We start from the raw sequence: 25,652 nt of genomic DNA on the forward strand, positions 1-25,652 counted from the left end.
ATTATATGAAGTTATCTTTCAGATCTAATGTCATATGTCCCCAAAAACCAGGAAAAAAATTAACATCTACAAAATATTTGATCTCTTTAAACTTTAAAGTTCAATAATGACAATATGAACTTCACATTCAGATTCATATACAAGTATCTTATAGACTACCCATTTCTCACTAAATTCCTACAAGTTGGCCGTGTGCAGTGGCTCATGCCTGTAATCCTGGCACTTTGGGAGGCCAAGGCGGGTGGATCACCTGAGGTCAGCAGTTCAAGACTAGCCTGGCAAACATGGTGAAACCTCATATCTACTAAAAATACAAAGAATTAGCTGGAGTGGTGGCAGGCACCTGTAATCCCAGCTACTCGAGAGGCTGACGCAGGAGAATCACTTGAACCCAGGAGGTGGAGGTTGCAGTCAGCTGAGAACCCACCACTGCACTTCAGTCTGGGCAACAAGAGCAAAACTCCATCTCAAGAACAAAAACCTACAAGTTACAACAGAAAGATCAGATGCATACAAACCATGGAGTGACAGAGGTAAAATTTTTCCAATGATAATAATTTTTTTTAAAAATGTACCAAATTACTCCTTGAACAAATTTCTGAAATTATAGATTAAATGATGAGAATTACTTTAATGTAAAATTTTAAAACATCTGCCACATAAGATGATATATTGTTATTATTTTAAATGGTAGGCAGCATTTTCTTATATAATTTAAAATAGAATAGCAATAATAAAAAGGTTGCTTTATTAATACTATTGATAAATACAACCACTAAGTCATCCTTCAAGGGGCAAAGACCATGTCTTATTCTGTTATCTATTCTAGTACTCAGAACTTAGAGGAGGTACTTAACAGGTATTTTCTAAATTAGAGTCAGTTATCTTAACAACAGACTTGAGTACATTTAGAAATTCACCAGAAGACCAAGGAAGTCTTTCACTATTAGGTTTATTGTCAGGTGGATTAAAATTTCTTTTGGAATTTTAAAAATCTCATGTATTAATAATTGTAACAAAAGTAATGTTTTCTTATAATACTGCCTGTTCTTTGATAATAAAGTCACATCTTCTTCTCACACTCCAGAATTCAAGCCAGTATCTACAGGTCTCAGAATTACAGGTCTTTTTATATTTTAAATAACAAAATTAACAAGTAAAGTGTCTTAGTCCTTTCAGGCTGCTATAACAAAAATGCCATAAACAAGGTAGCTTATAAATGACATAAATTTCTTTCTCACAGTTCTGGAACTGGGAAGTCAAGATCAAGGCATTAGAAGATTTAGCATTCAGGGAGGGCTGTTCCTCACAGATGACACCTTCTTACTGCATTTTCACAAGGTAGAAGGGGTAAGCAAATTTCTTTAGGCCTTTTTTATAAGGACATTAATGCCATTAATGAGAGCTCCACCCCCATGACTAATACTGCCAAAGGGCCACACCTCTTGGTACTATTTCATTGGAATCAGGTCTCAACAAAAGGTTTCTGAGGGGACACAAATATTCAGATAATAGCAGAATGGAAGGCAGTTTATTTACAATACAAATCTTCTCAGGAAACAAGTATACTTCAATTGTAACCATGGCACCCCACCTATATACTTAAAAACTAGGCTTTGTGAAGAGATTTAAAAAATTGAATATGGCCTAATCACAAGTTCCATACTCAACTAAAATTTTTGATAAATAAGGATTGAACAAAGCATGAAATTTGTAAAGAATGATTTTATTTTAAGAAAATTAAGTTTTTACTAAAAATCAAATTCAGCAAAGTTGCAGAACAGAAAATCAACACATGAAAATCAGCTGCATTTCTATACTAACAATGAATAATCCAGAAAAGAAATTAAGAAAACAATTCCATTTACGATAGCATCAAAAAGAATTAAATACTCAGGAATAACCACAATCAAGGATGTGAAAGATCTATAAACTGAAAATAATAAAACATTGCTGAAAAAAATCAAATACATAAACAGAAAGACATCCCATGTTCATGGATTGGAAAACAATGTTGTTAATATGTCAATACCACCAAAAGTGATCTACAGATTCTGTACAGTCCCTACCAAAATCCCAAAGGCAATTTTTGCAAGAAAAGAAAAACCTATCCTAAAATTCATGGATTCTCAAGGAACCCAAGTAGCTAAAATAACATTGAAAAAGAAGAGTAAAGTTAGAAGTCTTACACTTCCTGATTTCCAAACTTATTACACAAAGCTACTGTAATCAAAACAGTGTGGTGCTGTCACAAAGAAAAACATACAGATAAATGGAATAGAGCAGAGAACCCAGAAACAAACCCACAATTATACAGTCAAACAGTATTGAACAAGGGTGCCAAGAACCTTAAATGAGGAAAGGACAACAATGGGAACAGAACAATGAGGAAAGGACAACAAAAAGTACTGGGAAAACTAGATATCCACATGCAAAAGAATAAAGCTGGACCGTTTATTTATACTATATATGAAAATTAACTTGAGACAGACCAAAGATCTAAATTTATGAACGAAAACTATTAAAACTTTCATGAGAAAACATAGGGGGAAAACTTCATGGCACTGGATACTTGGCAATGATTTCTTGGATATGGCACCAAAAGCACAAGCAACAAAGTAAAAATAAACTGTACTACATCAAAATTAAAAACTATGTCCCAAAGGACACAATCAACAGACTGAAAAAGCAACCCATGGAATCAGATAAAGTATTTGGAAATCATATATTTAACAAGGGGTTAATATTCAGAATATATAACAAACTCCTACAACTCAGCAACAAAAAATAACAAATAATCCCATTAGAAAATAGGCAAAAGACTTGAATAGGTGTTTTTCCAGAAAAAGTAAACAAATGATCAATAAGCATATGAAAAAATGTTCAACATTACTACTCATTAGGCAAATGCAAATCAAAAGCATAATGTGGTACCACCTCATAGCCATTAGAATGGCTACTATAAAAAATAAAATAATGTTGGTAAGAATGTAAAGAAATTGGCACCCCTGTGCATTGTTCATCTGTTGATGGGAATATAAAATGGTGTAGCTATTACAGAAAACAGTACGGTGGTTCCTCAAATAATTAAAACTAGAATTACCACATAATCTACCAATTCCACTTCTGGGCATTTATCTAAAAGAATTGAAAGCAAAGTATCAAAAAGATATTTACAGCAACATAATTCACAATAGCCAAGAATGACTACAGACCTAGTACCAACCCATGGATGAATAAACAAAATGTAATACATAAAGGAATATTATTAAGCTTTGAAAAAAGAAAATTCTGACATATGCTCTACAACATGGATGAACCGTGAAGTGTTCATGCTAAGTGAAATAAGCCAGTCATAAAGAGACAAACATTACATGATTCCTCTAACATGATGTATCCTAAGTAGTCAAATTCCTGAGGATAGAAAGTAGATGATGGTTGCCAGGGGCCAGAGGAAGGAGGGAAGAAAGATTTTTAAAAAGCATAGAATTGGCCAGGCCTGGTGGCTCACGCCTGTAATCCCAGCACTTTGGGAGGCTGAGGCAGGTGGATCACCCAAGGTCTGGAGTTCAAGACAACCTGGCCAACATGGTGAAACCCCATCTCTACTGAAAATACAAAAACTGACCAGGTGAGGTCGTGGGCACCTGTAGTCCCACCTAATCTACTCTGGAGGCTGAGGCAGGTGAATCGCTTGAACCTGGAAGGCAGAGGTTGCAGTGAGCCGAGATTTCACCACTGCACTCCAGCCTGGGTGACATGGCAAGACTCCATCTCAAAAAAAAAAAAAAAAAAGTATAGAGATGTAGTTTTACACTATAAAAAAAAATTCAGGAAATTAGCTGCACAACCATGTGAATGCACTAACACTATTGAGCTGTACATTTTAAAATATGGTTAAGATGGTGATACAAGAGCCAGAAAGAAATTATTTAGGCAGATAGTGAGGCTAAAGGAGTCCTCAGTAAAGGGCTCCCCTTTAATAAAAAGCAGCCCAAAATCACTTCTAACAAAGAGCAGCCTGAAAATTCAAGCTGCAGATATAGATAAGCAAGCTAGAAGCTTGCACAGGTGAATGCCAGCAGCTGTGCAAATAGAAAAGGGCTACCTGGAAGCCAGGTATGTTCTACATGGAGCCTCTATCTTCCCTTTTGTCACCATGTGTCCAGTAAAAGCAAGCAAAATGGCACTGGCCAGGTAGAGAACAATTCACATAATAAAAGATTAAAGTGGGGCAGCCAGCTTCTATGCTTTATGCAAAAGGTACACCTAGTCCAACCAACAGTTCGTGCCTTATGCAAATCAAACACCGCCTGCTCAAGTTAATCTATAAAACTCTGTGCATTTCACCACACAACTGGCAACCCATTTTCTCTGGGACCCCTCTCTGCACAGAGAGCTCTTCTCTTTCTTTTGCCTATTTAACTTCAGCTCTTAACCTTGCCCTCTGGTGTGTCCACATCCCAGTTTTCTGTGGAAGTGGGACAATCAACCTCAGGTATTACCCCAGACAAAAATGGCTTCAGTGGCAAATTTTATGTTGTATTTACCATAATCAAATTTTTTCAGAATGCTATAAAAAAATCAAATTTTTATTAACCAAATAAAATGAAACATTTCTTAAAAACACTTTAATCAAGTGTACCTCAATTGTTTTCTATTAGCAAATATTATATACAACAGAAAATGCTACATTTTCATATTTCCTATTTATTTAAAAGATTATTTTCAAATTTTTTAATAATATATTTGCTGACACAAAATGCAAGCAAATCAAATCCGACAACATATAAAAAGAAATTATCACTGTAATCAAGCAGAATTATCTCAGGTATACAAGGCTGGTTCAATATTTGAAAATTAATGTAATCCATTAAAAAAGAAAAATCACATAAACCTATTGACAAGGGCAGAAAAAGCATTTTGCAAAATATAGTATCCATTATCATAGAAACTCATCAAACTAGGAATAAAGTGAGAATAGCCTCAACCTGATAAAGAATATCTACAAGAAAACTACAGCTAACATCCTACTTAATGACAAGTAATTTGAAGATTTCCCAATAAGATCAGGAATAAAGAAAGAACATCACTTTTCACCAATCCTTCTTAACACTGTACTGAAAGTCCTAGCTAATACTTTAAGAAAAGAAAAAAAAAAAATAAGAGGTAAGGGAAAAAAAATCAAACTGTCTTTGTTTGCAGATAACATGATTTTCTCTGCAGAAAATCCAAAATAGACCAAAAAAACCTCCTAGAATAAGCAATTAGAGCAAGCTTGCAGGATAAAAGAAAATGAAAGTCAATAGCTTTCCTACATGCCAGTAATAAATAAGTGAAATTTGACAGTAAAATGTACTCCTTTTACAGTAGCACCCAAAAATCTACAATACTTAGGTATAAATCTAACAAACTATGTACACGATCTATATGAGGAAGACTATAAAACTCTGATAAAAGAAATCAAATAACTAAATAAGAGATAGTCCATGTTCATGGATAAAAAGACTCAATACTGCCAAGATGCCAGTTCTTCCCAATTTGATCTACAGATTCAGTGCAATTCCCATCAAAATCCCAGCAAGTTATTTTGTGATATCGAAAAACTGATTTGTAAAGTTTACATGATACTATATCCCAAATATACACAATTATTTGCCAATTAAAAATAAATTATTTAAAAGTTAATAATTTTAAAATGTAAAAAATAAAGTTTATAGGGAGAGGCAAAAGTCCCAGGATATCCAACACAATATTGAAAGAGAAGAACAAGTTGGAAGACTAATATTACCTGACTTCAAGACTTACTATAAAGCTACAGTAATTAAGATAGTGTGATATCTGCAAAAGATTAGACAAACAGGTGAAGAAACAGAATAGAGAACCCAGAAACAGATTCATGTAAATACAGTCAACTGATTTTTTAAAAGGAGCAAAGGAAATATAAGGGAAAAAGGACAGACTTTTCAATAAATCATGCTGAACAACCAGAGCTTCATGTGCAAAAACATGAATCTAGACATAGACCTTACATCCTTCATTAAAATTTTGTCAAAATGGATTATAGATCTAACTATAAAATCCAAAACTAAAACTTTGTGAGAAGATAACATAGGAGAAAATGTAGGTAACCCTAGGTTTGGCAATGACTCTTTAAATAAAACACCAAAGGAATGAACCATAAAAGGAAAAACTGATAAGCTGGACTTCATTAAAATCAAAACTTTCTACCCTGCAAAAGACACTGTTAAGAGAATAAAAAAGTAAGGCACAGACTGGAAGAAAATATCTACAAAACCCATATCCAATAATTTATTATCCAAAATATACAAATAACTCTTAAAATTTAGCAAGAAAAACACAAATAACCCAACTTAAAAATGGACCAAATATCTCATCAGACATTTCATCAAAGATACAAAAATGGGTAAATAAGCATATGAAAAGATATTCCATATCATATATCAGGGAAATGCAAACAAAAACAGTAAGAGACCACTACACATCTATCAGAATGGCCAAAATCCAAAAGACTTATAACACCAAATGCTGGTGAGGACGTGGAGCAACAGGAACTTTCATTCATTGCTAGTGGAAATGTAAAATGGCACAGCCACTCTAGGCAACAGTTTGGCAATTCATTACAAAACTAAACATACTCTTACCATACAATCCAGCAATCACGCTCATCAGCATTTACCCAAAGGAGTTAAAAATTTGTATATCTACATTAAAATATGAACAGAGATTCTTATAGCAGCTTTATTCACAATGCTAAAACTTGGAAGCAATCAAAATGTCCTTCGGGAGTTGAAAGGACAAAATAAACTTGGTGTACCACCAGACAATGAAATATTATTCAGCACCCTAAAACAAAACCTGCCAATGAGCTATAAAAAGGCACGGAAGAAACAAAGTCAAAGAAGCCAATCTAAAGAGGCTACTTAACTGTATGACTCCAAAGATACAACATTCTCAAAAAGGCAAAACTATGGAAGCAGTAAAAAAATCAGTGGTTGCTACTGGTTAAGGGGGAAAGAAGGATGAATAGGCAGAGCACAGAGGATTCTTTTTTAGAGCAGTGAAACTACTCTGTATGATACTATTAACAGTGGATACATGCTTTATATATTTGCCCAAACCCACAAAATGTACATCAAGAGTGAGCCCTAATGTAAACTGTGGACTTTAGGTGACAATGGTGGTTTATGTATTATAACAAAAGCACCACTCTGGTATTCATAATGGGGGAGCTTGTCTGTGAAGGAAGGAGGGGATCTGGGAAATCTCTGTACCTTCCCCTCAATTTTGCTGTGAATCAAAAGTGCTCTAAAAAACTAAAATTTGTAAAAGGAAAATCTCGGCAGATAACTAGCATTATTTAATAACCATTAATTTATGTTTTGTGTATATAAGAAGGTAATCAAAAATCATTTAAAAGATACCTGATTTTCACTCTCACATATTGGTCCTTCTCCTACCTAGTAAAGCAAAGCTTTACTACAGTAACATCAAGTCAAAACGCTGCTTTAAAATCCCATACTCTTTAAAGCCAAATGTCTAAAACTCTCAAGGTTGCAGAGAATTTCTCAAATATTCACTAATTGCTACTTCTCTTGAAAGCTTATCTTTTAAAAAATTAAAAGTATTCTAACAATAACGAAAACATTTTGAAACTGAAAAATAATCTTTAATCCTACCATCCCAGTAGTATTTCATTTTCATATACCTCCTCTGAGTTTTTGCATGAGCAAATTATTGCCTAATGGTAGCCACAGTTAAGCTATTTTTTTTTTTTTTAAGACGAGGTTTCACCATTTTCGTCAGGCTCATCTTGAACTCCCAACCTTAGGTGATCCACCCGCCTTGGCCTCCAAAGTGCTTGGATTACAGGCGTGAGGCACCACGCCTAGCCCAGTTAAGCTATTTTTTAAGCTGATTTTTCCTCTTGGCCCTGCATCAGTCATTTTCCATGTATTAGACAATAGTCAAAAACAGTAGCATAATACTCCTTTGTGTTGAGGTACCTTATATGTGAATATAGGAGACTTCTAACTGTTGCTGCCAGAAATATAGCATATAACTTTCTTTTGAGTTATATATCATTCTTCTGATTTCCAAGAGAAAACACTACCAATTTTACATGCACACAATCCACAGGGTGCCAGTTCCACTATAATACCCTCGGTATGCTGTTTGATAAACTTGCAACAATTGATTTGAAACTGCATTTCTATATTATGTCTGTCACTGGGTGGTTTGTATTTAAACTTCAGCCAGGATTCTTGACAAGAGGCAAATTTCTGAGAAATATCTGATAAGAAACTGGAAACATTCCTAAACGCTTTTGAATTTTTAAAAATGTTTTGAAGGTCTCCATAATAACTGCTACAAAAAAGTTCAAATAAAACAGAGAATGATAAATTTCCCTAAGTGGAATTACCAGTTAGGCACTAACTTAGCGCAAGCTGCTAACTTAGTATAGCTTATTGTCTTTACTTATACCATTCCTCACCTCCTGCAGGCTGTCTTGTCATTTAAAGTTCAGTTCAAATGTGATCACAGTGAAACATACTAATTTCCCAAGTATGCCCAAAATCAACTACCTGCACTTTTTCTGAAAACCGTTCCTGTTCTTCTTTGTATACTCTTTAGCTCATTTCTTCCCCAAGGTTACTGTAAGTTACTAAGACAGTGGGGACAGTTTAGATTCTTCTTCCTCCCCCAAACTAGTCCAAACATAAACATATACCTTTTACATTCAAATGAGATACCTTCATCATAATCTTAATATAAACCATACAGCTATGGTTGAATGAGACAAATCAAGAAAGTACTGTAGACTTTGATCTAAAGCACTCAACATTTACTGATGAATCAGTCCAAATCACTGGATGCATATTAGGCTGACCAAACAATCAATAGTGTCTTGAAATTTTATGATTATATTCAAATATTAAAGCTCATTATAATGATGAATCGAAATGTGACAACTAATCCCAAATTGTCAATAATCCCCTATTAATTAAAAACGAAGATTATCTTAAACCACAGAATATGAAATTCATTTAAAAGGAGAAAAGCTAAATAAGCACATCAACCCAAATTTACATCTCTAACCTCCTCCTGGGGCTCCAGACCATCGTTTATTAATTTGCTTACTTGGTATTTCATAATTATTTCACTGTACATATTTTAAAATAATAAAGCCACACTCCTATTTAAAATCAGTGTAATTTAGATGCTTTGTTAATTAAAACTTGCCTTTCCCTCCCTTAGCTTTTCTTTTTGTATTTTCTGTTTTATAGTGACTAAGACTTGCATAACAATAAAAACGCCATAGGAATTAGAATACAATCTGAAATAAACTTAACAGCAAAACAAATTAAATAGCAAATGTTACTACTCATAATACCAACTAACAGTAACCTATCACACAAGGTTCTTCACTGTCATATTCTACTGCTCACTTTCTCAGTCTCCACTCTGCTTCTCCTCTGCAAAATTGTGGGGCAATTCAATATATCACTTATTACAAGCCAATTCACAGAATTGAGAGTATTGATGTTTTGTTTCTAACAGGGTATATTATTTTTATGAAATGTGTATATGCCTGCATTACTAACACTTATACATATTCTAAGTAGATCGAGGAAGAGAGGTGATGAAAAGAGGTTGATTAATGGGTATGAAAGTACAGTTAGATCAAAGAAATAAGTTCTAGCATTCAATAATACAGCAAGAAAATTACAGTTAACAATAATTTATTTTATATCTCAAAATAGCTAGAAAATGAGAACTTTAATGTCCCCAACACAAAGAAAAGTGTTTGAGATAAGGGATATACCTATCACTCTAACTTGATCATTATATATTGTATATATATATATATCAAAATATCACATGTACTACAAAAATATGTACAACTATGATATAGCAATAAAAAATATATTTTTAAAAAGATATAAGTAGAGAAAAATAAACAAAGGCTTTGGCACTTTGAAAAGAAATAATAAGTAGATCTAATCAAAAGTACAGAGAAAAATATTTTTACTGAATATATGTTTATAACATTGCATCAAATACCAAGGTCAGCTCTGACAAACCTTTATGGTTCTTGATTAAAAACTATAATTATTTTATTTTTTCTACTTGAGGTTACTAAAAAAGATAAATTGTGTTTTACTCTCTGCTTTAGTCACAAGGAAACTCATGTGGCCCTTCTCTAGGAACTTTATAAAATATTATATATATATATATAAAACCAGCTTTGGGGGAGTCCAATTTATGCATCTATTCATTTTTTTTTTCTTCTGAGATGGAGTTTCGCTCTTGTTACCCAGGCTGGAGTGCAATGGCGCGATCTCGGCTCGGCACGATCTCGGCTCACCGCAACCTCCGCCTCCTGGGTTCAGGCAATTCTCCTGCCTCAGCCTCCTGAGTAGCTGGGATGACAGGCACGCGCCACCATGCCCAGCTAATTTTTTGTATTTTTAGTAGAGACGGGGTTTCACCATGTTGACCAGGATGGTCTTGTGATGGGGTTTCACCATGCTGACCTCGTGATCCACCCGCCTCGGCCTCCCAAAGTGCTGAGATTACAGGCGTGAGCCACTGCACCCGGCCGCATCTATTCATTTTAATGCTGTTACACAGGCATTTCTTAACCATTGTGAACAAGATTGAGGATTTATAAATATATGCATGCCGAAAGAAGACCACTAAAAAATTGACACAAAGAGTAAACACAAATATATTAATCAGGATCTTTCAATACATCTAAAGACTAGACTAATATAAAAGAAGAAAATATATATAATGGCTAAAAACTGGGGTTTCAACGATTTCTATGCCAAAATATTTTAATATATTATTTGATATAGGTTTACAATAGGTAAGCAATACTGGTACATGCCACTTTTATCAGTGTGTTAACTTAGCAATTCTTAAACTACAATCCAGAAACCCTGGTAACCCAAAACCCTTTCAGGAGGCTTGTAAAGTTGAAACTATTTTCACAAAATGTTATTTGCCTTTCTCACTCTCATTCTCTCACAAATGTACAGTGTAGTTTTCAAGAGTTACATGATATGTGATAATTTCATCACAATAATAGTTAACAGGATGTATACTTCATATTCTTGTATTCTAAAAAAATGGTTTTAAAACTAATATCGTAAATATTGATAAATGCTAATCAAATATTAAAACAACACTCTTTGGATTCAGTCTCAAAGAGATCTGGAGACCAAAATGGTTGTGAACTGCTGGTTTAACCTAAGAAATAACCTGCTGTTTTCAACACATGCCCATTTTCCAGAGTTTTCAAGAGCAGAAAGAGAATTTTTAAGGTTGGCAATTTTAGAAACATGATTAAGCATATATGACAATATTCTTTACAGAAAATGTAATAAATTAAATATGAACAACTTACAGAACAAAGAATTGTTAACCAAATTAATAAAACTTTAATAAGCATCTCTGAATACATGAACAGTTAAGTAATAAGCAATTGGCAGTAAGAAATATATAACACTTCAACTGAAACACTAACTAGGAAAAATTATGCAGCAGCCTTAACAGCTGGTTAATCCAAAAGCTCTTGGAGGTTTTCCTTTGCAAACAGTCAACGATGAGAACTGCGGATATAAATAAATTTACTTTTTCTCTTTAGAAAACAACAAGAACAAAAACAAAAACCCTGGCTAAAGAAAGTATCTAAGTTAACCGAATAACTGCTCAAAGAAAGAAAAGGCAATTAAAAATAAAATTTGCTTAATGCACTTAAATGCCCAAAAGGAAAATTTTAGAAAAAAAAATGTACCTGAAAATGGCTGGGTTGCAGACATGCTTTGGATCCAATGCTTCTCCTTGAATAAACTCATAGCACAGTCCATTATTGAAGGTACAGTAGAGTTGTGGTGCACACCCATGAGCCTGCAACACTCGAAAACTCTTTACTTCCTCATCTCGATCAACTAATAACTCAGTCTTATTGCCATAAATTCTCACCAGGACTACATCCTCCATGGTATTTCCCACGTAACAGCCAATAAGTTTATTTGTGATTCCATCTGTGAAAAGCTGCCAAAAAGAAAAAAAAATGGGGAAATATCCATTATTTATTTTTACAGAATAGGAGATAAACAGAAAATAATGAGTTAAATCTAATTAAAGAAAACACCGACCTCTTAACATAAAAGAACCATCTTTGAATCCAATTTTATCTACCATCTATAATTTTAATTCTAGATTTAAACAGAGGACCACTAATGTTAATATGTTCCCCTTAATTCATATAATGTCTTCCTTGATCCAAAAGTGTTATTCACTGTCTTCAGTATTTCTACATAAGTTTTTTGACACCTGCCATGTCTCACAGTCTGCCTTGTATCACAATTTTTGCACATTTGTGTGTATGTGTGTGTACACATACAGAGAATCTCTCCTATGTTCAACAGATTGGAAAGTCTCTGAGAATGGGAATGCTGTCCTATTCCTAGTATGGTTCATTACTTATAGAAGTCCTTAAAAACATTAATGGATTAATAGATATATAAACATAATCTACAATAATTTATATTATAGCAAATCTCCAACTTACTAAAAACTAAATTTTAAATATTAATTTTAAAAATTGTTTAACATAACATGCATTAAACATTGTTTTATGCACTCAGGATGCAACACTTTCAACTATATAATGTAGCCACTATGGCTATAAACGAAAACACAACCTTACAGGAAGATTAAAGAGTTCTGTAGAGATTTTTATGGTATTTTCTAAATGAGACTATTGGGGCTTGTCAAGACCTTTAAGTTAAATACTTCAAATCCTTTTTTAGATCTGAGCACAGATCTAAAGCACAGTTGTATTTCAAAAGAAAATAGGTAATCAGTAATACTATTTACAAAAGTCTATTAAAAATTATAATTTTCATTTTTCTCTGTATTAATCTGACACTACAACTAACACTTCCATTATAACTCAGAACTTTTGGAGGCTCCCAAGTGCAAGAAAGAGAGAAAAGAAGAAAGTGAAAGCAAAAATTAGGACTTTTTTTCCATGTAAACTGGGCAAGAATAGGAAAAAAAAAAGAAGTTTTCAAAGTATGTATATACATTTAACTAATACATGAGAAAGAAGGTAAGCATTTCTATCTCGATTAGATTTTTATGATAATAAATGACATATAAAAAAAGATGTGAAAGTATTTACTAAAACTATTAATAATATACAATTAACCAGTCATTTTTATTATATACAGGGCTTAGCTGTTACCCTTATTCACATAATGCAGTAAAACTTCATGAACCAGTGAAAAGGAACGTATTTTGAATATCCCTGTTTTTTAGATATGCACATACTAGTACTGCTTTCCACCTAGATTTCAAAAAGACTATGAAAGACACTGCCAGGAAGTATATACTTAAACTGAATGCCAATCATAATTGTATTAAAATCTGCACTGAAAAATGTCTTATTTCCTATCACAATGCCATTATCAATTCACACATGCTATTCTGTAACTTCTTCAGCTGTCATAGATAAAATATTTCAAATACAGTATTTAAGACTGAGAAACCATTTAACATCCTGAAATGCTTATAATGAATGAAACTCTAGGCTCTTCAAACTCCAGAAATCATCCTTTCCATTTTCTGAATCTTCACAGTAAATACTCAATACTTAAACATTAGAACCCAAATACTTACCAACATTAATGTCTTAATCTAGCTTATAAAAATTGCATTCTCTTATTCTTGCCTACAATGATGAAACATATTCCTTAACAGAGCATGCTATATTATACATTTATTTGTACATACATAAAAAGATGTATGCATTTAAGGGCTAGAGACAGAAACTTTATTAAATATAAATTATAGAACACTAATTAAACATTTATAAAGATGACAGTATCACAACTCCAATGACCCTAGCCCTAACTTTCTGTATTGCACAATGACTATGCAATTGGTAATGAAATGATAGGCAAATAAATCTTTAGAATGGGCAGGCCACAGTGGCTCATGCCTGTAATCCCAGCACTTTGGGAAGCTGAGGCAGGCGGATCATGAGGTCAGGAGATTGAGACCATCCTGACTAACACAGTGAAACCTTGTCTCTACTAAGGTACAAAAATTAGTAGAGACATGTGCCAGCCATGGTGGCACACAACTGTAGTCACAATTACTCAGGAGGCTGAGGCAGGAAAATCCCTTGAACCCAAAAGGCAGAAGTTACAGTGAACAAGATCGATGCACAACTGCACTCAAACCTGAGTGACAGAGCAAGACTCCGCCTCGAAAAAAAAAAAAGACATCTCTAAAATAAAAAGGATGTGAATAACATAATTCCACATTTATGAAAATATGTTCTGTATAAAGATTTGTCTACAAAGACATTAGGTAATTTAAATCTTGTTTCTTTATTATCTAGTTTCTCTATAAGTAGTTTAACCATTTTTCTTTTGACTTAAGTATGTTAACTAACTTCCATTTTTACAGCAATGAACCTGGTTTACTAGTGGAAAAATTAGTAGCTAAACACTGGTCTGGCACTCACTAGGCCTTGAAGTCATGCTGAACATAAAGTTTTACAGAACAACAACATTCAACATTAGATGAGGTCACTCTGTGATCATAATGGATCAGTAAACAACAAAACCACTCTATAATCATGCCTCAAGGTAGAAAAAAATACAAACTTCATCCAAACAACAAAATTTACCAAATATCCCCTTATCCTGGCTAATAAAAGTGACTGCTGCTTCTTTTCCAGTCACACTTTGACCCTACTTCATTTCTTCAGCCTTCTAGGTAAGATTAAGATATCCATAAATCATAGACTTGTCCCACTTCCTTCCTGACAGCATCCAATCCAGAGAACACCGTTACCTTGAATCCTCTTCCAAATGACAAATCCCCACCATTCTCAATAATGTAGTTCTCCCTTACTGCAGTGAGCAATAAACTCAACTTTTTCACCTACAGGTGACATTCTACTGGTCTCTGGCTGGAAAACAATGACTTCAGTTTAAAGATGTACAGGTAATACTTCTTACCTTTACATTGTTCCCACCTCATATATAAACTACAATGTGCTGAACCATCTAAAATATACTATTAAAAGACACTATACATACTCTAGCCATGTATACTACATTAAATATATACTAGAAATATACAATTCCACCTCAGTAGAGGTAAGACAAAATATAAATCTTTGTGAGTTCCTTTTAATGGGGCTTATCCTGCACTATTTGTCAAGTATTTCAGATAGTAGTGGTTGAGAGGATGAGCTACAGAGCCAGAGTTTGAGTTTGAATCCCAGCTCTGTTACATATAAACTGAATAACCTTAGGCAAGTCATTTAACCTCTATGTTTGTCTATCTCATATATAAAATCAGCATATTAGAATCTACTTTTTGCATTGTTATGAAGATTAATGAGTTTGTATATATATTTAAGTGCTTAGAACAGTGCCTGGCACATAGTAAGCTTGTAAATGTAGTCAATGATACATTTAAATTTGAATACAAAACAGCAAAATAATGATGAAATTATAAAATCATAATTAAGACTAAATTTCTGTTAAAACGGTATTTAAAAACAATACTTTTAATATGCCTCTAAATGTAGCTTAAATCCAAATAGCTAAATGTTAAATATCATTTTTGGGCAAATTATTTTCCACATCTAAAACAAGAAAAGTCTTTCAATTTAGTTAAAAATGCCATTCAACGTTACTCTCTCAAGTTAGTACTACCCTATATGCATTTGGTTTTGTATGACTAATTATACCCTGATAAATAATCCCTAAAAATGTATACAACTAAGCTAGTGAATTTAGTTCCTAATCACTTTTAATCTTTAGTTGAAATATTAACAGCCTTCAAATATTAGGGAAATTAATCATGGATTCTCAACTTGTTCTCTGCCTTACCTCATTCACATGATTTTTAAACACAATATCTATATTGTTTAAAAATACAATTTAAACTTATCCTTTATCAAATTCCAACAATCCAAGAGTCTCTTTATTTTTTAATTGCTTAATATTAATGAAGTTACCACTGTTACTCTGAAAACCACCAATTAAAACAGAATTAAGCATTAATCCTACATTTTCTATAAACCGGATTTCATAATACCCAAACCGCTCTAATTAATGAGAGAAAGTTATCTACCAAAGAATTCTAGTTAACAAATGTGGAAGAAACAACAGAAAAAGTAATCAGGAAACAATCTTCAATGAATAAAACCATTAGATAAAAGAATGGTAGGTAATTTTATAATGGTGGGAGCCATCTATCACTTTCTGATTTCATAAAACAGCCTGACATGTTACACCTTCTGATGCGATGCAATATGAAATACGCTGTACTACCCATGATTTGAAATCTAATCAAGTTTCTAGATCTTCCTATTTTTAAGAAAAAATAGAGGTTAAAGAAACACCACATGGCTGGCCATGGTGGCTCACGGCCTATAATCCCAACACTTTGGGAGGCAGGCAGATCACTTGGGGTCAGGAGTTCAAGACCACCCTGACCAAAGTGGTGAAACCCTGTTTCTTTAAAAAATAAAAATAAATTAAGTTTTAAAAATAAAACACATACACAAAGAAGAAAAACAAAAAATATACAAATCCAGAATATGAGTCTGTCCACACAAATGCCCCACTAATAGTCAATAGCATTACAATCTACTTTAAAGAGGCTTATGAAACATATCAACCAATGCATGGATCTAGTTTGTTTCCTAACTCAAACAAATACGTATAAAAATATTTTTTGAGGTAACTGTGGAAAATTTTATTATGAACTGGCTCTTAAACAGTACTTAGACATTCCTGCTAATTTTTCTCAGTGTTATAATGGTGCTGCGATCCTGTAAAAAATAACTTTTTATGTTTACAAATGCATACTGAAATACACAAGGACCATAACAAGATCTGACTGAGATTTGCTCTAAAATACTTCAAAGGGGTTAAAAAAAAATGAAGCAAATATGGATTCTGGATAATATGTGAATATTCATTTAATTCTCTCAATTTTGAGACTTATAAAATTTTAGTTTTTAACTCACATGATGCAACTAATCAGAGCATCAGTGAGGAACTTCAGAGCTTCTATTAGAGATTTACATAATGTAATAGAGCACGAGTATGTAAGATTCACTTGCTAGCAGATTCTAAAAGAAGTAAATGATAAAACTTAAAGACAGGCTGGCTACAGTGGCTCATGACTGTAATCATTTTGGAAGGCCAAAGCAGGCAGATCACTTGAGGTTAGAAGTTCAAGACCAGCCTGGTCAATATGGTGAAAATCTGTCTCTACTAAAAATACAAAAAGTTAGCCAGGTGTGTTGGTGAGTGCCTGTAATTCCAGCTACTTGGGAGCCTGAGGCAGGAGAATCACTTGAACCCAGAAGGCAAAGGTTGTATTGAGCCACGATCACTCTACTGCACTCCAGCCTGGGAGACAGCGAGACTCAAGTCTAAAAAAAAAAAAAAAAAAAAAACAAAACTTAAAGACAGGTTAAAAAGGGGAAAGGAAAAGATAAAATGTCCAAGTGTCATGAGATGAAAAAATAGATTATGAGGCCATATATCCCACCCACTTCTAGAAGCCAACTTCTTTCTCCTTCCCTTCTCTGCCGAATTTCTTGAAAGAGAATTTTATATTCAATATTTCCACTTCCAAACCTACAGTATGCCTTTTTTTTTGTAATTTTTATCCATCAACAGTAGACCTCTCCCTAAACTACTTTTCAACCTTCATGCTGTTTAATTCTTTATTTTTAAATATCATTCTTAAACTGGCTTTTCTGTAAAGTCTACACATTATCTGAGACTTCTTATAAAACTGAGCTTTCTTATATCATCTCCTTTACACACACATTCTCTCTCTCTCTCTCTCTCTCTCTCTCTCACTTATCTTCCTTTACCCAAATGATGGATTTTTTTGTTTTAACAGTCTTCAATTACACTATTTTGTACACATCCTTCCAAACCCCCAACGTGATATATACTATAAATTTCCTTTCCTGGATGGTTTGTTTCCTCTTTAACTAGTAACTGCCTGTTTTCTCATTTGCTTACCTTTTTATATACCTATTTGTACTCTCTATATTAGTGACTTTCAAAATGGGCTATAAAGTCTTCAAGGAATGGGAAATTAAGGTATGGAAATAGGAATCCAAGTGAGCAAAGCTCTGCTATATCCCCAATACATACAAAGGCACATACACATACACTACACTACCACCATCTTGCCCTCATTTATTTCACATGCAGATGAGACTTGGGGACAAGATTTTATTTGAACAGAAGATTCTAACTCTAGAGAAAAGGTTGAAACTCACTGATCTAAATCATCTAAGGGGCCACTTTCACTCTTGGCCAAGGAGGAGTAAACGAGACAAGATTTACCCTTTTACTTGAAACAACGCCTCTCCCACAAATAAAAACCAGACAAAATATATGAAATAACAATTTTCAAGACAATGGACCTTTAGAGAAAACAGTGATCCCTGAGAGATAGGAAACAACATGAACCTTATGACTGCCCCAGTTTAATGTCCCGAGAAAATTCTCAGTGCCCAGCAAAGAAAAAGAGAACCCAGATGGAGCTGTGTAAAATTCATTAATTTAGATAAATTGTGAACCGGAGAATATCAAAACAGCTAGAATATGCAGGACAGAGTATTAAAGTGGAAAGACAGAAACAGACAGAAAGGATAGAGCACCCCAGAGGATCTGCAAATGGCCCCACTGTATCCCCAAAATCTACAAATGCTCAAGCCTTCTGGGTTCAAGTGATTCTCCTGTCTGAGCCTCCCAAGTAGCTGGAATCACAGGCAAGCACCACCATACCTGGCTAATTTTTGTATTTTTAGTACAGACATTTGTTATTTGTTTTGTTTAAATTTTTTTGTTGATATTATTTTACATGTTCTGAAAGCCTATTATATAGAATGGTGTATTATTTGCATGCAACCTATTTATATTGTGCTGTATACTTTAAATCATCACTACATTACTTATAATACCTAATACAATATAGATGTTATGTAAATCGTTGCTATACTGTATTGTTTAAGGAATAATAAGAAAAATTATCTGCATATATTCAGTACAGAAACAACCATCCTTCTTTTCTCTTAATATTTTCAGTCCACAGTTACTTGAATCTGTGCAGAACCCATGCATATGAAAGGACAACTCTACATGCTACTTACAAAAGACAGAGAAGAAAGCTGATGTAGCTATCTCATATCAGATAAAATAGACCTTAATGAAATATTACTAGAGATAAGGAGAGACATTTTATAATGAGAAAAGGGATTGATCCACGAAGAAGATATAAAAATTCTAAATGTGCATACATCCAACAATATAGCCTCAAAAGACATATAGCAGAAACTTACAGAATTAAACAAATCCCATAATAAACATTGAAAATTTGAGCACACCATTTAAAACCTCATTTTTAATTTTTTTAACATTTATAGATGACACTAATTTTTTTCCAAGACCGCATTTTTTTTTTAGTGGAGAGAAATCATGTAATAAGAGCTCTAAACAACAAAATTAAAAATCCAACTTAATTGACATACACAGAACACTACACTCAACAACAGAATATTCTTTTTTTTCTTTTTTTGAGAGAGGGGTCCTACTCTGTTCACCTGGGCTGCAGGGCAATGACACAATCACAGCTCCTGCCGCCTTGACCTCCTAGGCTCAAGCATTCCTCCCACCTCAGCCACCCGAGTAGCTGGGACTAAGGCGTGCATCACCACGCCAGGCTAATTTCTTGCATTTTTTGTAGAGACAGGGTTTCGCCATGCTGGCCAGGCTAATCTTGAACTCCTGGAGTCAAGCAGTCTGCCCACCTCAAGCTCCCAAAGTTCTGGCCTGTGCCCAGCCAAAAACATATATTCTTTTCAAGGCTACATAAAACATTACCAAAATTGACTATAGGCTTCATTATACAGCAAGCCTCAACAAACATCAAAGGATTAAAATCACGTAGAGTATCTTCTCAAACTACAGAGAATATGAGCTAGATATCAATAACACACATACCAAATAAAAAAAGATGATAAACTTTTATGATTTTTATAACAATTTTTTAAAAAATTAAAAATGCATCAACTCACTGGAAATGAATCAAATACACATGTAAAATGTGTGAGATAAAGAAAAAGCACCACAATGGCAATTAGAAAACATTTTGAACTGAATGATGATAAACACATATTGTTAAGCAAGTGGCATCTGTCACCTAATATAAGGAGCAGAAGTCTTAGAACTTCTGTTCATTGTATCTTGGTATCATAGTCACCAAAGAAAACACAATGCGCCATCAAGCACTGTATGGAAAAACGCTTTACTCACACAGAAAGGAGACAAAGCAAGATCAGCTTCAGTAACGGGTGTTGGTCCCCCACGGTAAACAGGTTCCTCCCAGCAGCTGATGCCAACAACAGGCCTACACATAGCCCTCGTGTGCTACAGCAGACCAACCACCTCCCTCCATCCCCTCCCCACTGGGGAGATACTGTAGGTGAGCCAGGTGACATGACACAAATGCTGAAGCAGAGCAAAGGAGTACACACTGAGTCTAAAACAGGGAAAAATATTCCCACATAAAGTGGTAAGTCCAGCACAGACTGTGAGGACTCTACCTCATGTAAGGTATTTCAGGTCCAAGACCCATTTTTATTCAGTGAAAAGGGGTGGAAAGCTGTGTGCATGAGACTGCCTTTCCCAACATATGTCAAGACTTGTGGGTACTTACAAAGACATGCAATAAGTAATATATTAGAAATTTAAAAGGCAAAAAGTTAGTGCTTCCAGCTCAAGAAGCTAGAAAAGTAACAGCCAATTAACTTTCAAAAAAAAAATGGATTATGATGGAAATACCAAAGGAAAAAACTATGAATAAAATAGAAAAACTCAACAGTTAAAAACTGTTGTTTGGGCCAGATGTGGTAGCTCACACCTGTAATCCCAACAATTTGGGAGGCCAAGGTGAGCAGAATACTTGAACTCAGGAGTTCAAGACCAGCCTGGGCAACAGGACGAAACCCCATCTCTACAAAAATAAATAAATAAATACAAAAATTAGGCAGGCATGGGGCGAGCACCTGGTCAAGGCTGTAGTGGGCCATGATTACACCACTGCACTCAATTCTGGGCAACAGAGTGAAACAAAACAAAAGCAAACAAACAAAAATGATATTTTAAAAGATTAATACAGTTGATAACTTCTTAGCTAAATTTATGAAGACAATAAAGCAACACAAATCATAAAGAAATAACTTCCCTACAGACCTTGAACAGTTATTAAAATAATAAATGTATTATTAAAAACAACTCTCCCAAAAACAGAAAAAGAAGAAACACCTCTGAACTTGGTACCAAAACTTGTCAAGGACATTATAAGAAAGGAAAATTACAGACCAATCTCTTTCATAAGCAGAGTTGCAAAAATCCTAATCAAAATATTAGTAATTGATAGAATGATATATTAAAAAAAGAATATATCACAACTAAATAGAGTTTACTCCAGGAATGCAAAGGTTACTTAACATTCAAATTTTTTTTAATCACAATAATCCACCTCAATAAAAGAAAAATTAAGAAAAATGTTATAATCATGATGAAATGCAAAAGCATTTGGCCAAATTCATCATTCATGAAGAAAATACTTAACAAAGTAAGAATAAAAAGAAACTTGCTTAACATGATAGCGCCACCAAAGAAAACCTATAACATATATCATACCTAACAATAAATTACTGAAATGTTCTAAAGATTGGGAAATAACAGATGTCCACTATCACCTTTCACCTTCCTTTTCAAGTAAGTGTGTTAGAGAGGTCCTTGCTAGTGCAATAAGACAAAAAGACAGAAGGAGAGAGCAACATATGGTATTTTCAGATTATGTACAGAAAAAATGCAGTAAGAGTCTTAAAATATAAGAATGCATATAAGAATGCAATAAGAATGCATAAAAAATATTAGAATAAATGTGTGAAGATTTCAATATAAATTAATTGTATTTCTAAAAACCAACAACAAAGTAACAATTTTTTAAATGATACCCCATCCAGTAATATCGAAAAGCATCAATACCTAAGGATAAATCAAATAAAACATGTGAGATCTCTACAGTGAAAACTTCAAAAGTTTGAGAGAAATTAAAAACCTAAACAAATGGAATACAATGTTTATTGATTTTAAGATACAATATTGTTAAAAGAATTCAATTCTCCCCAAATTTATCTATTCATTCCACAAAATGCTAATCAAAATTCTATCCAGTTTCTTCTGTGGGAATTCCAAAATTGAGTCTACAACTTTTACAGCAACTTAAAAAGTCAAGAATAGTCAAGGCAATCTTAAAAAACAAAGCTGGGGTCCTATACCCAAAGCCTATAATAACTACATCAAATACCAAGACCTGGAGTAATGACTGAGAGCAGTCCACACAAAGTGGTACTGCTGCAGACCAAAAAAAAAAGAACAGGCCAGGCACTGTGGCTCACGCCTGTAATCCCAGTACTTTGGGAGGCCATGGCAGGCAGATCGCTTGAGGCCAGGAGTTCAAGACCAGCCTGGCCAACATGGTGAAACCCCATCTCTACTAAATATACAAAAAAAAAAAAAAATTAGCTGGGCATGGTGCTGGGTGCCAGTAACCCCAGCTACTCAGGAGGCTGAGGCAGGAGAATCCCTTGACCCCAGGAGGCAGAGGCTGCAGTTAGCTGAGATTGCACCACTGCACTCTAGCCTCAGTGACAGAGCAAGACTATGCCGCCAAAAGGAAAAAAAAAAAACAGAACAGAATTCATAAACAGATCTACATATAATGCCACCTGACTTATGACAAAGGTGACACTCCAATGGGGAAGTCTTTTCAACAAATGATACTGGATCAACAGCCATTTGGAAAAAAAAAATGTATTATATCCTCCACCTCAAACCGTATATACATAGCAAAGTGTAAGATACGAAATAATAAAGCTTCTAGAAAATAGGAATATTTTCATAACTTTGGCAGTGGAAAAGATCTCTTGTTCAAAACACAAAACATACTATCCATTAAAAAACTGAAAAATTAGTCTTAAGACTATCAAAAAACATTAAGAATGAAAGTGCAGTCAGGGGCAGTGGCTCACGCCTGTAATCCCAGCACTTTGGGAGGCCTAGGCAGGCGGATCACCTGAGATCAGGAGTTTGAGACCAGCCTGACCAATATGGAGATGAAACCCCATCTCTACTAAAATTACAAAAATTAGCCAGTCATGGTGGCATGCACCTGTAGTATTTCTAAAAGATGACTCATCTAGAATATATAAAGAACATTTACAAATCATTGAGGAAAAAAAAATCAGATAATCCAATAGAAAAATCAGCAAAAGGCTTTAACAGGCACCTCAAAATGGAACTCATCGAAAAAACCAACACACACAGAAAAAAGATGCACTAGTTGTAGACACAAGAGTAACTTTATTTTAAATGTTTATCTACCAATTAACTTCTGACTAACTCTTGTGCAGGAATGCCTAAAAAATGTCTAGCTGATGTATCACTCTTTCTGTAGAAATGCCTATTCACTATAAGTTTCCCCAAAACAACCCTTGATGCTAGGTTGCAGAAATCATAAGTTGTCACACCCATAGCCACCTACACATTCCTTCCAGACCATGCACACTTTCCCCAAGATGTAAGCCCTGGGTCTGAGGGGCTGTGAGGCAGAGATCTACCTGTTTTGCAGCCACTCAAGACCACCCTGCTGTCTGTAAATTCCCCTAGTAAGTCACCCAAAACCAGCAAACTGGATTTGTCTGCCTCCTTTTTTGGTTTCTCAGCTCCTTCCACATTTAGAGGTCGCTTTGCATATATTGCCCTTTCACAAAACAGTAGTTATCAAGAATATGAAAATTATACCTGGAATAAGATACTCCAATACCCGCCAGAAAGAAAAAAAAAAAGAGAGAGACAATAGCAATTATTGGTAAAGATACAGCATAAGTGAAACTCTCACATGTTGCTGTTAGGAATATAAACCAGGACAACCACTTCAGAAAACTAAGAAAGTATCTAACAAAGCTGAAAATACACAAACTAGATGACTCAGAAAGTCTCCTTCTAGGTATCTACTTAACAGAAATGGATAGTCGTGTTTAAAAAAAGTGTATTTATAAGAAGCATAATTTGTGATGGCCAAAACATGAAAACAACCCAAGTGTCCATTAACAGTAGGAGACAAATAAATTGAGGTATATTCTTAAAATGGAATGCTAGTCAGTCATGGAAAAGAACTATGACCATATACACAGGAAAACTCTCTTAAAATCTGGGCATATGCCAAACCAAAATTTTTAAAAAGACATGTATTTCATATGATGCCATTAAATAAAATTAAAAAGAGGCAAAATACTGACACAAGGCACAGTGGCTCACATCTATAATCCCTGCATTTTGGGAGGCTGAGGCAAGAAGATCACTTGAGGCCAGGAGTTCAAGACCAGCCTGGTAACACAGCGAGATCACATCACTACAGAAAATTTAAAAATTAGGCAGGCATGGTGGCATGCACCTTTAGTCTCAGGTACTCTGGATGCTGATGTAGAAGGGATTGCTTGAGCTCAGAAGTACGAGGCTGCAGTGAGCTATCATAGTACCACTGCACTCCAGCCTGGATGACAGCACGAGACCCCATCTCTTAAAAAAAAAAGAAGTAAAAATTTTAAAACTAAATAAATAATAACTAAGTCACATTATGGTTAACATGATTATCAAATATTAGGTTTGTGGCTATCAAAAATTATAGTCAATACCATTCAAACATGGGAAAATGTTTATAAAGGGCTAGTGAAAAAAGAATATAAAATTATACATACGATTGCAACTATGTAAAATATGTTTAGGAGAAGTAGAAAGTAATAAACAAAAATAAAAGAGTTGTGAATGGAATATTGATGACAGGAAATTTTTTTCCTCCTATTCAATTTCAATATTGTGGTACAACCTTTCAGTAAAACTAAATTATTTAATGTTCAAGTGATCTCTTGTACAAAGACCTTCATGAACTTATTATTTTCTCAGAGTACTTACTTTCAAAAAAGAACTAATTCAAAACATTCTATTTTGTTAATTAGGAAAAAAAAAATCTGCTATTATGATTACCACTAGAGGGAGGGAGAGATCAAGACTGAGAAGGAAAAGAAAGCACTAGGTTGCTGGAAATTAATTTTCTTTCCCTGGGTGAGTATATGTTTTACAATAATTTATGATTCATCCATTTTTCTGTATGTTTACAATAACTCCTTTGAAAACAAAATATAGAGAAACAGAAACTCTGATTTCTTAAGTAAAGGTCTTCTACTACTTCCTTATCTTTGTTACCCACTCCTTCCCCCACAAAAAAACCTTAATCTTCTTTCTTCCCTAACCTGTAATCAATTAACAAGTCCTCCACATTTATTTTCTGCAATGTAAAATCTGTACCTTATTTCAATCTCATCTGTCATAATCTGTGCCCCAGCACCTCTTGTTTAGAGTAACACAACAGTCCCTCTCAAATTATTTCTCAGACTTTTTAAATGCAATACACAGGAAGAAATA

The 25,652-nt window shown here is 34.2% G+C and overlaps 1 protein-coding gene across 1 annotated transcript in view; it reads right to left on the bottom strand.

Moving 5' to 3' along the window:
* The window catches only part of ETNK1 (ethanolamine kinase 1), a 67,482-nt gene that overhangs the window by 35,749 nt on the left and 6,081 nt on the right, over positions 1 to 25,652 (bottom strand). Inside the window, exon 2 of the mRNA XM_035256070.3 lies at positions 11,825 to 12,084. Coding sequence (XP_035111961.1) covers positions 11,825 to 12,084 — 260 coding nt within the window. The remainder of the gene's footprint in view (positions 1 to 11,824; positions 12,085 to 25,652) is intronic.

Source organism: Callithrix jacchus, chromosome 9 (genome assembly GCF_049354715.1).
Source record: "Callithrix jacchus isolate 240 chromosome 9, calJac240_pri, whole genome shotgun sequence".
NCBI lineage: Eukaryota > Metazoa > Chordata > Mammalia > Primates > Cebidae > Callithrix > Callithrix jacchus.